General features: G+C 32.6%; 1 protein-coding gene across 1 annotated transcript in view; it reads left to right on the forward strand.

Annotated features, from left to right (window-relative positions):
- The window catches only part of LOC129988392 (cell adhesion molecule DSCAM-like), a 259,443-nt gene that overhangs the window by 225,604 nt on the left and 20,367 nt on the right, over positions 1–13,472 (forward strand). Inside the window, exons 15-20 of the mRNA XM_056096614.1 lie at positions 804–974; positions 3,732–3,802; positions 6,414–6,651; positions 8,618–8,716; positions 9,328–9,507; positions 11,353–11,646. Of these exons, the coding sequence (XP_055952589.1) occupies positions 804–974; positions 3,732–3,802; positions 6,414–6,651; positions 8,618–8,716; positions 9,328–9,507; positions 11,353–11,646 (1,053 nt within the window). The remainder of the gene's footprint in view (positions 1–803; positions 975–3,731; positions 3,803–6,413; positions 6,652–8,617; positions 8,717–9,327; positions 9,508–11,352; positions 11,647–13,472) is intronic.

Below are 13,472 nucleotides of genomic sequence, written 5' to 3' on the forward strand. Positions count from 1 at the left end.
CTTAATTTAATTGGTATGTTAATGATTTATTCTAGGTCAAAATTCCAGTCGAGTATTTTTTTTTAAATTACATTTTTATTATTATTACTAATCAAAATCTAACCTTCTACACAGCATTACTTAATTCGACATTTAGTATTTATAAATGATGTATAATATAAGTAAAATGAATAAAGAAGGTTGAAATGGACCCATTGATCATGCTTGACAAAATGTTAATGTTTCCTAATAATAAAATTTCTTAAAATTTGTATTTTCCGCAAGTTCATTTATTTGGAAGTTAAGTTAATAACTCCCTTTTCATCGATAAGCTATCCCCCCCTCCCACGGCATAGCACCTCTTGGCAGGTGCTTAATATTCCTGTTGGAAATCCGCCACTGCTCACGACGATTGTAATACAATGATTCATTCTAGACTTCGGTTGCGAAATGTTTTCTTATTCCTCTTACAGCGGCTTCACACCGAATACTCGGTATTCTATCAAAATATCCACTGTAAATGATTTGGGTGAAAGCGAAGCGAGCAACCCTGTGGAAGTCTCAACGGAAGAAGAAGGTGAAAGCTCTCATTTTCAAGAATTTATATTTTTAATACTGTGTAAGTTTTAAGCTACCAACCGTGACATTGGTTTGATAATGGGATATAAATATGATATCGTGTTATGACTAAAGCATCTTCAAGGATGTTACTTGTATTTAAAAGTAGCTCAAGTCATATACATTGATTATCAATAAAGTATTTTGTTCCGCTACATTTTGTATTCTTTTAATTAGTCAAAAAATTATTTAAAAAATTATTGCAGGTAAATCTTCCAGTTCTGATGTGAAACAAGTTGCTATTCCTCCTTCTGAAACAACCTGGTCCATTAACGGCTTGACACCGAATACTCGGTTTTCTATCAAAATATCCGCTGTAAATGATTTGGGTGAAAGCGAAGCGAGCAACCCTGTGGAAGTCTCAACGGAAGAAGAAGGTGAACTACAAATTCTGTTTACTTTCCTTTGCCTAGTGTCAAGCTAAAATTGAACTTTTGAATTTAGGCAAATCATTTCGCAATTCATACACAATAAGTAATTTATAATAAATGTGGCATAATGTATAATCTTAATAAATAAACAATATAATGGCTTGCAAATAGAAACTCAGCTCTGAAATTGGGTGAGTTTAAAAATACACTTTAACTCATCCAATTTCACCGTCACTTTGGAAAGAAGTACTTAGTCAATGTTGTTTTTTTTTTCGATAAATTTCAACCATTTACAAGCTGTTATTCTATATGTATCAATTTTATAAGAGTTGGATGTCGATAAGTAACATTTACATCACTGTATTCTATTTTTGCTTTCAAATAAAAAAAGAATTTGCTCAAACTATAGATGTGAGTTTGGGTGAACAATTTGAGTCATTCAGCAGTAATAAATGTGGTTTACGCGATTTCTTGATGGAAATTTTATTTAAGAATGATCTAGTTGCAGTAAAAAAAAATTGAGGAGGAATAACTTCAAGTTTACTGGATGAAAATTCATGTCAAATTCAAGAAGAGGCTTCAGAACAATTGAGATTTACTCTCTAAGCAAGAACACTTCGATTACACAAAGCAAAATGGATATCTCATAAATGGGAGGAAGAAAAAAAGCTATGAAATCTGCATGAATTTGCTTTCTCGGTAACCTTGTTGTTGTTGTTGTTGTTGTTTCTGACCCAGGTGATATAGCTGTGGCCAGGTATAGCTGTGGTATACCACCTGGATTATTTAAGAATATGATTGGGGGAGGCTTGATCTGCATTGCACTAAGGACATTCAGCAAAGATTCTCCGGCCGTGTTGGAAGGTAAGGGATTTGGTGTGTCCACTCAAAAAAAAAAAAAAAAAAAAAAAAACGAGAAAGAGCCGTTTGCTGTTTTCTAGAGATATCCAGACGGTGACACCAACCAGGACTCTTACCAAAGTACCAAGTGTGAGCAGGTGGGACTCTCTAAAGTGCACTTGACTCCATCTTTTTGATGAGGAGATTTCAAAATAAGTTAGGGTTGCATCACCAGGAAATATGTCAGCTGTGATTGTCTTAACTAAGCTATCGGCTATCTCATTACCATTTAAACCAAAATGTGAGGGGACCCACTGAAAATGTATAGAGTGTTCAGCGGAGAGCCTGGCAATAAGGTCTAAGATATTCATGCTTCAGACTTGACACCCTCTGAGTGCTACTTATTCAGATCAATGGCTCCATTATGAAAGACCAGTGGTTCGTGAAAGATGTGCAAACAGAGTCCGAGGACTGTCTTGCTTTAAAGCCACCAAGTTTCTATCGCAAAGCCATTCATTAACTACCCAGTAAATGACAAAAGATTCATGGATAGTACCTGGGAATATTAATCTTTGAAACAAATATCATTCCAATAAAGTTGAATTTGACCAGAAAAAGCTTTTCTGCTTGCACATCTAATGGATGCATAACAAATTAATTCATAATAAACTCTATACTACAAGTATAACCAGTTGGGAGAAAAAAGAAATTTTAAGCATTTTGTTTGCTTCAAAAGATAGATCAAGAAAAGGCTTAGTATTCTGAATCTAAAAATCGCCGTTACCTTTAAAGAAAAGTACTATATTGGCAAAAGAAACCATTTTATGATTTTTTGTTTTTGTTTCTAAAAATGCTAAATGTTTAACACGCTTCATTCTTAGAATAAAACTGATTTCTTTCTAAAAGTATAAATTGAAAGTTCCGGGAATAATTTAAACTTCTTTCTTAATCCTTCGAAATTTTAGAAATATTTTTTAAATTGTCTATAATTTTTTCAAAATTTATTTTTTATAATTATTTATAACTGTTATCATTTTCATTATTTATAAAAAAATGAAACACAAATATTTTTTCATCGAAATTTATATAATATAATAAATACATTTAGAAGTTCCATTTTGGATAAAAAAGAGCAGTTTCATTCACCAGTTGTTATAATTTCTTTATAAGAAATTATAAGAAAAAGATTAGAACATAATACAAAAGGAAATTGGAACTTTTACTTAGGATCTTAACAACTATCCCGTGGTCATCCGACTAATAGCGGAGCTGTACCCCATTTTAAGACAACCACTGTGAACGTATTCGTAGTTAATAACTCTGATTTTCTTCTGCTTATGGTTTTCTAAACCTTCTAAATTTTTTTTTTAATTCAATGTCCTCAAGATATGCCATAGACTCTATCGGAGCACCTCCTTTGCAAATAACAATGTACGAACTAAAGGTATTCGGAAAAAAGCTTCAACGATAATGAAATGGATTATCCCATCGGTGTTACCCGTGTGAGAAAGATAAGCCTAGTATGCCATTTAGGGTGAAAAAGTTACAAAGGGCAGTTATTACAAGTCGCAAAGGGCAATTATTGCGTACAAGTTATAAAGGGCAAGCATTACAAGCCACAAATTTCAACTAAAATGAGCATTACACAAACGGCAATTATTACAAACGCAAACAGAACTTGAATTACTCCTTCGAATGGTACTCAGATTCTCTTTCTTTCGTTGTTTGCTAGAAAGCTAGCATTATTTTAATCAGGCAACTTTTTTTCATTATATTCTATAATTTTTTAGATGATGTGTAATCTTATATATCGTACGAGAAGTTTTTAGTCCAAATTAAAATTTCATTTTTTAATAATGATATCGTTCTAATTGCTGTCTTAACTGTGAGGCTCCATGCTGAAATAATTTTGAATTTTCTTAGCTCCTGGAGGCCCTCCATTGACCGTAAAAGTCCTGCCTTTGTCTTCCACGGCGATAAAAGTGTTGTGGGAGGTAAGTAAACGACAGTCTATCATTTCGATTATTGTACTGATTCAAATTCTTTAATAATTATGAAAAGTTTTCTTCAATCAGTATCTTTCTCTGTTTAGCAGTAAATAAACAGTAATAAAGATTAGTTTTTTTTCGCATGTATGTGTGTATCGGAATACTCACCACGGAGAGTTTTTTTTTTTTTTTCTTTCTACAGAAATTTTTATTAGTAAATGAAATTTTGACGTTTTTTCACCATAATTTCCAAAAATATTATAGTCCAAAAATGATTTTTGTAACAAATTTAAAAATTAATTAATAATTTTTCATTTCAGTGATATCATTTTTTTGGCATTTAATTTTTTTTTCTATTTTTAAAATGTATTTTAAATATAATTTTCAGCAATATATTTCATTCCTGGAAGGATAAAATTATTTTCATTGCTGCTACTAATATTTCATACCAGCTTTTTAAGATTAAGAAATAAGATTCAGTTTTTTTTTTTTTCATTTTAAGAAGGTACAGTATAAGAATGTTTTAAAAAGTTTTTGAAATTTTGTTGTATTTGCATTTAATATTTAACTTCATAAGTAAGCAATAATTAAATTTTCGTAAAGATTTGCTTTATAAATGTTTATCAGTTTTGTGGAGAAAATTCTTTGTCTTTTGTTTTGAACTATTTTTGTACGTATAGGGTGCTTTTTAAAAATGGAACAAACGTTTCTTTTTCTAAATATTGACCTAGAGATAGACTTTTGATTAAATAGTCTCAGTAAGTAAGGTACGTAATTGTATAAAAATACTTTGCTTCAAGTATTGAAATTAAAATCAAAAAGTTAGAAAAAATTACATTTTTAAACGGTCTCATATAGCAAAGGTGTCGTTTGGTAAAATGTTTTTCTTATATTTATTTGTTATATTCAATATACTAATTACTTATATTATTTGTGACAATCAAGTTTCTATACAAACATTAATTATATCAAAGTTTGAGATACTGAACATTGAAGATATCTCAGAGAAGTAGTGGAATACCAAAACAAGAAAAGAAAATGTTTTGCTTACAACTATGTGTGTTATATTAAGATTTGCAATAGAATGATATATTTCACTAACGAGGAACATTTTGAAATGTTGGCGATTTATATCGTATGTAATTGTAATATTTCTCTAATTGCTGCAAAATACTCGCGTCTAGAAAATGCATTTGCAGAATGATTTAGCTTTGAAAATTATAGTATTCATTTCAAGCAATGAACTGATTATTTCTTCTTACGCATTTCTTGCAGATGCATGCTACCTTAAGATTTTACATAGTATCTGAAAAGAATATCTGAATCTATGTATCATAATATCTGAATCTATGGACATCAAGTAGAACATTCTTTTGTTTTAACTGTCTTTTTTTATTGTTTGTTACATTAGAAAATTTTAAATTTTTTATTTTTTTTAAAATTTGAAGTGAGTTAAAAAACGTAATACTTGTGAAACCGCCTGAAATTTGTACATAGTGTAAAAATGTTTAATATAGTTCAAATTGTTCAAGTGTTTCCATTTCGTATGCACTGTAAAAGTTTTTAAAATTCGTATAGCCATCATTTACTGAAATAAGTCATTTCTTAGTAAAAATCCCTCTGGTGGTGACATTTGCTATTTAATATTTCTTTTCTGAAACAAATTCCCAAATTCCCTTCATAAAATTTCACAAATTTCGCAAGATTGGTTTGGCATTCCGAAGTAGGATGCATCTTGTGTACAAGATCAAAATTTTGCGTAAAATCATGCGCACGATTGGCCATGGAATAATTTGTGCTCTTCCACTCACGAGGCCACTTACAGTAGTTATGAAGCACATGCTTCAGTTGTTGCAATTTCAACTTCTTCCACAATTGCCATCTTCGTTGCACATCGTCTTTTTTTCAATGTAACATCTAGATAATCGATTTCATCAAACTTAAAGCATCGTATGTCAAGGTAAAGATTTTCAATATCGAGTCAGAACGAAGTGCTGCTGAAGCATTGCTCGCATTCTCATAAAAGCGTCTTTAGATCAATGGACTCACTTCCTTGGTTACCGGCACTTCTTGCGAGGAATGATTTCTTCGAACCGTAAGTATCGCTTATGCAGCGAAATTAAATAAGCTACTCATTAGCGCCATCAATTGCCAAATTTTCAATTTTTTTTCCCAGCGAAAACCTCGGTTTCTAGTGTAAGTAACACATATGGGAAATTTCATGCTGATCCGTTCGGTTGAAACGGAGCTACGAGTCTCTTGAGTGCCGGCAGTTTAATTTTAATCACTAGTATATCTTGCTACTCTTCTGTATGGAAATGGGAATAATATTTACATCCTAATTATTCGTCTCTCACTTCAGAGAATAACTAAACATACTATGAGAACAGAGCCTATAAAATTCTTATTTTTATGTAAGATTATGAGGTAACTGAAACATTCTATAGAATTAATTTGTTATTGTATTTTTCCTTTAAAAATGATTCAGGATGATCATGTTACACCCCATACTTTATTAAGACATCGATATTTAAAAGGCACTTTAAATACGCATTATGAAATGCACTAATAGTATGCCACCCTATAGACATTAAAATGCTAAAATGAATACTTCCAGCCTCCCGATGCGGCTTTGCAGTTTGGCACCATCAAGGGTTACTACGTAGGCTATAAGAGCAAAGAGTCCAAAGACAAGTACGTCTACAAGACGCTAGAGAATCGAGAGAACTTCCGAGAGGAGAGAATTCTCACCAACCTGGAGAGGAACACGAAGTACAAAATTCGAGTCCAGGCCTTCAACAGCAAAGGAGCGGGGCCTCCTTCCGACGATGTTGAAGTGGAAACTCTTGAAGAAGGTGAGAAGGATTGTCAGTCTTCTGATGAAAAATGCTCTTACCGAGGCCTGTAGCCGAATGCTCCAATGCAAACTAAAATACATCTAGAAATTTGACTATTTGTATAAAAAAGCGTGTATGCAAGAAACATTGTTTTCTTTATTGACCAAAACAGTATTTTATTATTTTGCCCTAAATCAATTTATTGTGTTAGCAAGATATCGCATTTTCTCGATCCTTTGGGTAGAGAGGGAGGAAACTTAAATTTCGGATTGAGATGCAGCACGATTCAATAAGTCAGGTCTTGCTTACGCATTCCATTTTCCCACCAAGAATTTTTAGAAATCCAGAATATTTATGCATAATTATCGAAATACTCTAGTTAAATTTTATTGGACGATTGTGCTTGAGTCGTGAAGTTCATATTCGTTGGTATGTTTGGAACATACTAAGTAATATTCATCTTAGAAGGAAAAGTCCCCAACTCCATGCTGCCGGGCATGATTGCAGTTCTTAATGGCAGTCGTGTTTCTGCGGGATTTGATTCGTTATCGATTCACTGTTCGATTTTATTATTTGAATTTTGCATTCGTTCAACTTGAACGCTTTTTACACAAAACGTGTCTCTTTATTTAGATGTATTGTTTGTTATATACTTTGGCTCATTACTTAGTCCACACCTATATCTTCTGTAAGCGAAACTGAACTTGATCGTGCCAGATATAAACAGTAAAATTTTGCTTCTTTAAGAATTGAATTGGTTTGAATAAATCTTTACATTTAAATCCATTTATTAAAACAATACTTTAATTGACAACTATCTGGGCATTATACAATGAAGTGGTGATATAAAATATTGGATGGATTTATAATTTTTCATCCATGAACTATTTCATCCATGAATTATATGAACTAATTAAAAAATTAAATTTGATTAATTAATTATTTATGAAGTGAATATTGTCAAATAACATTAGAAATTTATATAATAAAGTTAATAAAGAAATAGTAATTTTATTTATATACATATTTCTTGAAAACCTTTTTAATTCATTTAATCTATGTTTGAAAAAGATCTATAAAATATTTAATCCTTTATTTTTTTTTTTACATTTGTTATACATGCCTTTGTACTTCATATGAAGACAAGCAATTTTCGCAGATGGCACTTTTAGTCGAAACACTATCTATGGAAACTATGTATAATTCAAATACATCACCTCACGAAGAAGCAGAAGGTCAAAATCATTGAAAAAGAGGAAATATTTACAAGAGATGTAATGCGATATGCGGAGTTATGAATTAAATATTCGCTAAACAACGCAACATAAATACGGTTTTCTGAACACAACTTCGCCAAATCTCTTTAGGATATTTTTCTTGCAAAACTGAGGATAAAGTGGTTCACCTGTGAAATGGAAATGTGACGAACTGATTGTAGTGGCCTTGCGGCATGATCTGCATGTTCTTCGGACTTAGTACAGCAAATTAGTTTTCTTCTAGGGCCTTCAGAAATTTTTAGTCTACGACACACTAGTGAACTCTGTGGAAGAACTTAATGGCAGAATTCTTTTTGCTGTTGGCAAAATTATTTCGATATGAGTCCATACGCCATTCCTTCCTTCTCCTATATTAGTTATCCAAAGAAAGCCGTAACTCCTGCTTTGAGCAATAAATGCGACTTCTAAATTAGATTACTACCCTAACATGCTGCTTTGAGTAATTAATGTGTTCAAGAATAGGTTCTTACATTCGTATGACATAGTTCTTCGTATATTCGAGACTTGAGGTTGTTTCTGTACTTAAATTTCCGATTGACTAAGAGTAATCCCATCTCTTCGCAAACACTTGATTAGTGCAGTCTCGAATAGACGCTTGCAGGTAGAGTTTCGGCCCAAACATGCACAAACGAACTTAAACTCATTAAATGTTTTAAAAACTAAATAATTAACTTAAATTCAAAGCTGTTTCTTTTTCTTTCATGCAGATCCGCCTCGCCCTCCCTCACTCGAAATTCTTGGAATGACGTCATCATCGGTCACGCTGAAATGGAAGAAAGAAGACGGAGACACGACCCCTGCGAGCGGTGAGTGCCATTCGTTCAAAAGCTGAAAAGTGATTTTTATAGAAGTATTGTAGATCTGAAAGGCATTAGGTGTAAATCTTCTAATGGTCCTTCAGACTTGTATATTAGTTTTTATATACTTTCATTTAATTTGATTTCTATTTTTCTGTTTATCAAAAAAGAATTTGTAACCGACTTTTCACTCATATTCTTGATCTCTAAAATTTTGGAAGGGATATGTTTGCTTTCATGCATGTGCATTATTTGAAAATTTTCTAAACTGATTTGTTATTTCATGAAAATGAATAAAATTTGATTCCATACCATATGGCAGTGAATTTTAGATAAATTAGTAATCAGAAATATCTAACATTTAAAAAATAAAACTTAGAAAAGAATTAAATAAAAAACAATTTTTTAACATGTTATTGAAGCACGTTTTTATTTTTTATGTTATTTCAAAAAGCACTTTTGATGCCGTGTAGTTTTTATAGTTACTAGACGTTGGGAAAGAATATGTCCGAAAAATGGCAGCCTGATAAAAACAAATTTCATTCTGTAAAGTTTGATTTCCGATGATGTTCAACAAGTAAGATTGCCCATCTACTTATATATATATATATTTCTTTCAGGATACATTATTTATTACAAAAAAGAGTATGGGTCTTGGAAATCTGAAGAAGTATTCGGAGACATAAACACATACACCATCAGTAATCTGCAGTGCGGTATGCGATATGAGTTCTACATCACAACTATGGATGGAAATGGCGAAAAGAGTGAAATCATCGCTGGCAGAACGAGCGGAAGAGGTATTTGTGAAATTTATTTCATCTCGAAGTGAAATCAGATTGAAACTTCATCTCGAAGACCTTACATTTTAAAAATAATTTATAACTAGTTACTTTACAAAGCTTTATCTAATATGATATCGAATAACTCCAAATATCCGAAAATAGGTTTATTATGAGCGAAAGACAATAAAGGGACAAAAATAAAATAAAGAGAAAAGAAACTGTTGACTTAAACACGCTCTGAAAGACAACTGCAAATATTTACTGTCAACTTTACAGTAACTAACTTGCCTATCTAAGGCAAGGGCATATCCCTTATTCAATTTATTGCCTTCCATAGAAGTGGTTGTAGCTATACGGTCAGCAACAAATAACAGAGAAAGATATTTTGTAAAATCCGCGAACATACCTCATCATATGTTAACGAATAGACTATGGAAAGTGTACCTATTTAGCCTTAGTAGTTAAGAGATCAGAATGCAAAGCTGAAATAATAGCTTTAAAGCAAAGCTTAAAAATTTCATGCTGTTACATCATAAAAGTAATATAGCTTTTATTAAAACTGAATTGTTGCTATCTGTAACTCTGAACAGAAATGAATTTGACACTGTTGAATGCTCTCGAAATGACGGCATTACTCTACTTAGGTCAATCCCCAAACAGCCTTTGTGTTGCTGTTTAAGTAGTCCTTGCATATATACCAAAACGGATTATAAAGATAGTTAAACTAAACTAACTGAAAAGGCAAATACTTGCAGCCAATTAACTAAACTTATCTCAAAAGAAAAGAGCATCTGCTTAGTACAATCGGGATGAAGTTAAACTCAAAGAAAATCCTTTTTTTCTGGCGTCAAAAAAAGTTCATAAAGTCTCGCAGCTATTTATAGAGAATTCGACAGGTATTGTGAATATAGTATAAACATGAATCTATTTCCTGATACTGAAAATTATATGAGGAGTGAAAGCGAAGTTGTGAATCTAGCGGCATTACACCACTTAATTAGAAATTTCTTTGACCGATGATTGAATATATCGGAAGAAAGTTAATACAAAGAGGCTGGTGGTTGCGTGTCACTGGGTGAAAGAGAAGCGACAATACAAATAACGTAACACCGTAGATTCCATTAAAAAACTTCAACAAGCAGTAATTCATTTGTCATAATTACAGTAAGCATTAATGGAGACAGCATTTACTGTCTGAAGTGTATGGAAATCGAGCATATGTCATAAATGCAGTTTTTCGATGGCGCAGTTCTTTGTACGCTAACGATTAAATGTTACTGACTTATCTATGGCAGGTCAACTGTGCGCATAATCTTGATAAAAATCACTAACACAAAAAACTGCATTTTGTGTCTCACAAGCTGTGCCATACGCTTTCTTTATTTGAGTGTAAATATTAATTCGATTGACACCATCTGTCAACAAAATTCAGATTTCTGCACCCAGAGCTAATTTATAAAAATCCATATAAAATCTTACTTGTTTCGGCGTATTTGTCACATGCAATTGCACACCGCTTAGCCTGAAAAACTAGAGAAATTTTCAAATTCTACTATTTGGAATAATAACACTATAACTACAATTCAATTTATACATCCAAGATCATTTCTATCTTCCTAAATACTAACAATACTACATTTTCAACCAGGCTGCTCTAGCCAATACATCTTCAGCGTCATGAGAGTAAAGCTCGCTCATTTTGATTTGAGTAAAGATCATAAGAAAAAGATATATAAAGAATTATTAACTAAGGTATATATGCCACGAATTGCTTAACTACTAAATACTTCTCTGAAAATACTTGTCAGTAATAATACATTGGTTCTTTCAAAGTCGAATGCTTTTTTTTTTCGTGTCTAGCCCCCATTGCGCCCGAAAAGGAAGACCTTCTGGTTGTGAATGATACCTCCATCATCATCCAGCTGAACTCTTGGAAGTCCGGAGGCTGCCCGATCACACATTTTGAAATAAAATACAAGCAACAGAGACAGAAAAACTGGATTCTCTTTGCTGACAGAGTCTCCTCCAATAGGAAGAGCATCACCGTCTCTAACCTCTTGCCAAGCACCTGGTATCAATTGCAACTGACGTCGCACAATGAGGCCGGGCCCACTGAAGCGGAGTACATCTTTACCACGGGAGCGGCACTTAAAGGTATATTTTTATGACTGTATATCCTTCGTTCACAAAATTTAAAGAATTTGTCAAAACCTGTGGTTATTGTTTCCTGTACATACACATGTGATTTGAAAGAAGAAAATTATTACAAGGAAACTCCCCTCTGACTGGATCAACAGGATAAAACTGATAATCTGTCTGTTTTAGAGAAGAAACCAGTTGGATAAACGGAGGGAGGAGGGAGGGGGGACTGACTCTAACAAGTAAAACGCCACAACTAAACTAATCCTCCCACCGCTGACGATTTTTAAAATGGAATCAGAGTTTTGGAATAGTTTAAGTAAAACCACATTAAAATTGTTCCCGATTTCAGAACCAAGCGTTTAACTTCCTGTACTTCCTCGCTAAAGAATTAGAGCAATTGACACAGAAAAAAAATGGGGCGATTCATTACAAAGAAGTTGCCAGTATTGATATATAAAACCCATTAGCTACCCAGTGTAGTCAGATGCATTTAATTCCGAGATGCAAGGTTTCTAAAGGAAAACTGGACAATGCCGAAAAATATCAGCAGGTAAACAAATTCAGAAGGCAAAGGTTCGAAGTGGAAGACGGATAGTTCAGGAGATCAATAGAAAGTGATAGGTAAAAACTCAGATTTTCAAAGTAAAAGAAACATCTCCGGATCTGGCAATACTGAGTGGAAAAGAAAATGCAGCGTAAGAAAAGATGGCGTTGTAAACATTGTCTGGATATCAAGAAGGAAACGGGTTTTAACTCAGTATCCAAAATAGCTATTAGGATATACTCGGAAGTCAATACAATACAGTTCCAATTTGGAAATTCACAGCAGGAGACTCCAAGATTTAGGTGTTTACTTTATATTTTTATAATCTTGATATGTCTTCTCTATAAACTTGATATTTATTCACCATCCAACAGGGTAGGTCTTTTCAAAATTCTCTATGTTCAGAAATTCAACAAAAATTGGCTCTCTTTCAGTGCAGGGTTTTAGCAGATGTCCCTATAATAACGCCAATAATTATGTTAAAAATGAAATTTGGAACGTAAGTTTGTCGACTTTACTCAAAAAGATCTCAAATGACTGACGAACAATTTCATTTCTTATAAAATACATCTTAGTAAATATACAAATTTCAAAATTCTTTAATTTTATCCATACTTCTGACACTCTTTTGAGAAAATTGTGATAATGAGGTTTAAATAAAGATATTTGCAGATAATAAAGATATTTGCAGAAATCCGTCTAAAAATATGTGCCATGCACTCTATCAACGCCTCCAAATTCGTATTGCAGTTGGTGAGAGCAATTTTAAGTATTTTCGATTGCCACAAAGAATACTGCCAATCTACTTGAGAACACAGTCACACTGGAAGACCAGATCAAGACGAGTACAGTGATCTCTTTAAAATAGCTCCATTATGAGGGATCACCATGGATACTGTATACCCAGGAAAAGCTAGAACTTGCACACTGAGTCAGGCTATTCTTCATTCTAGTAATCGAGGCCTTTTCTTTTTTTTTTTAGCGTATTTGCCAACCTACCTAATGTAAAGAGAAGAACGCAGGGGCCTTGTGATAGCTGGCAGAAAGAGAAACCATTTCAAAATATACATGTCACAGAATCAAGATAAAATATTATTTAAAAGCTACAATAAAATTCTATCAAAGGATAGATATTAAGCAAATAACCATACAAAAAAAAGAACAAACCAATTTAAAATAATTAAAAATTAAAATTTCATCAAAACCGGAAACAAAAATTACAACATGAATATTCTGCAATGAAGTTAGAAAAGTTACATTTAGTTTTATTTTAGTTAATTAAATTTTATTTTTA

This window comes from Argiope bruennichi, chromosome 10 (assembly GCF_947563725.1).
Source record: "Argiope bruennichi chromosome 10, qqArgBrue1.1, whole genome shotgun sequence".
Classification (NCBI taxonomy): Eukaryota; Metazoa; Arthropoda; class Arachnida; order Araneae; family Araneidae; genus Argiope; species Argiope bruennichi.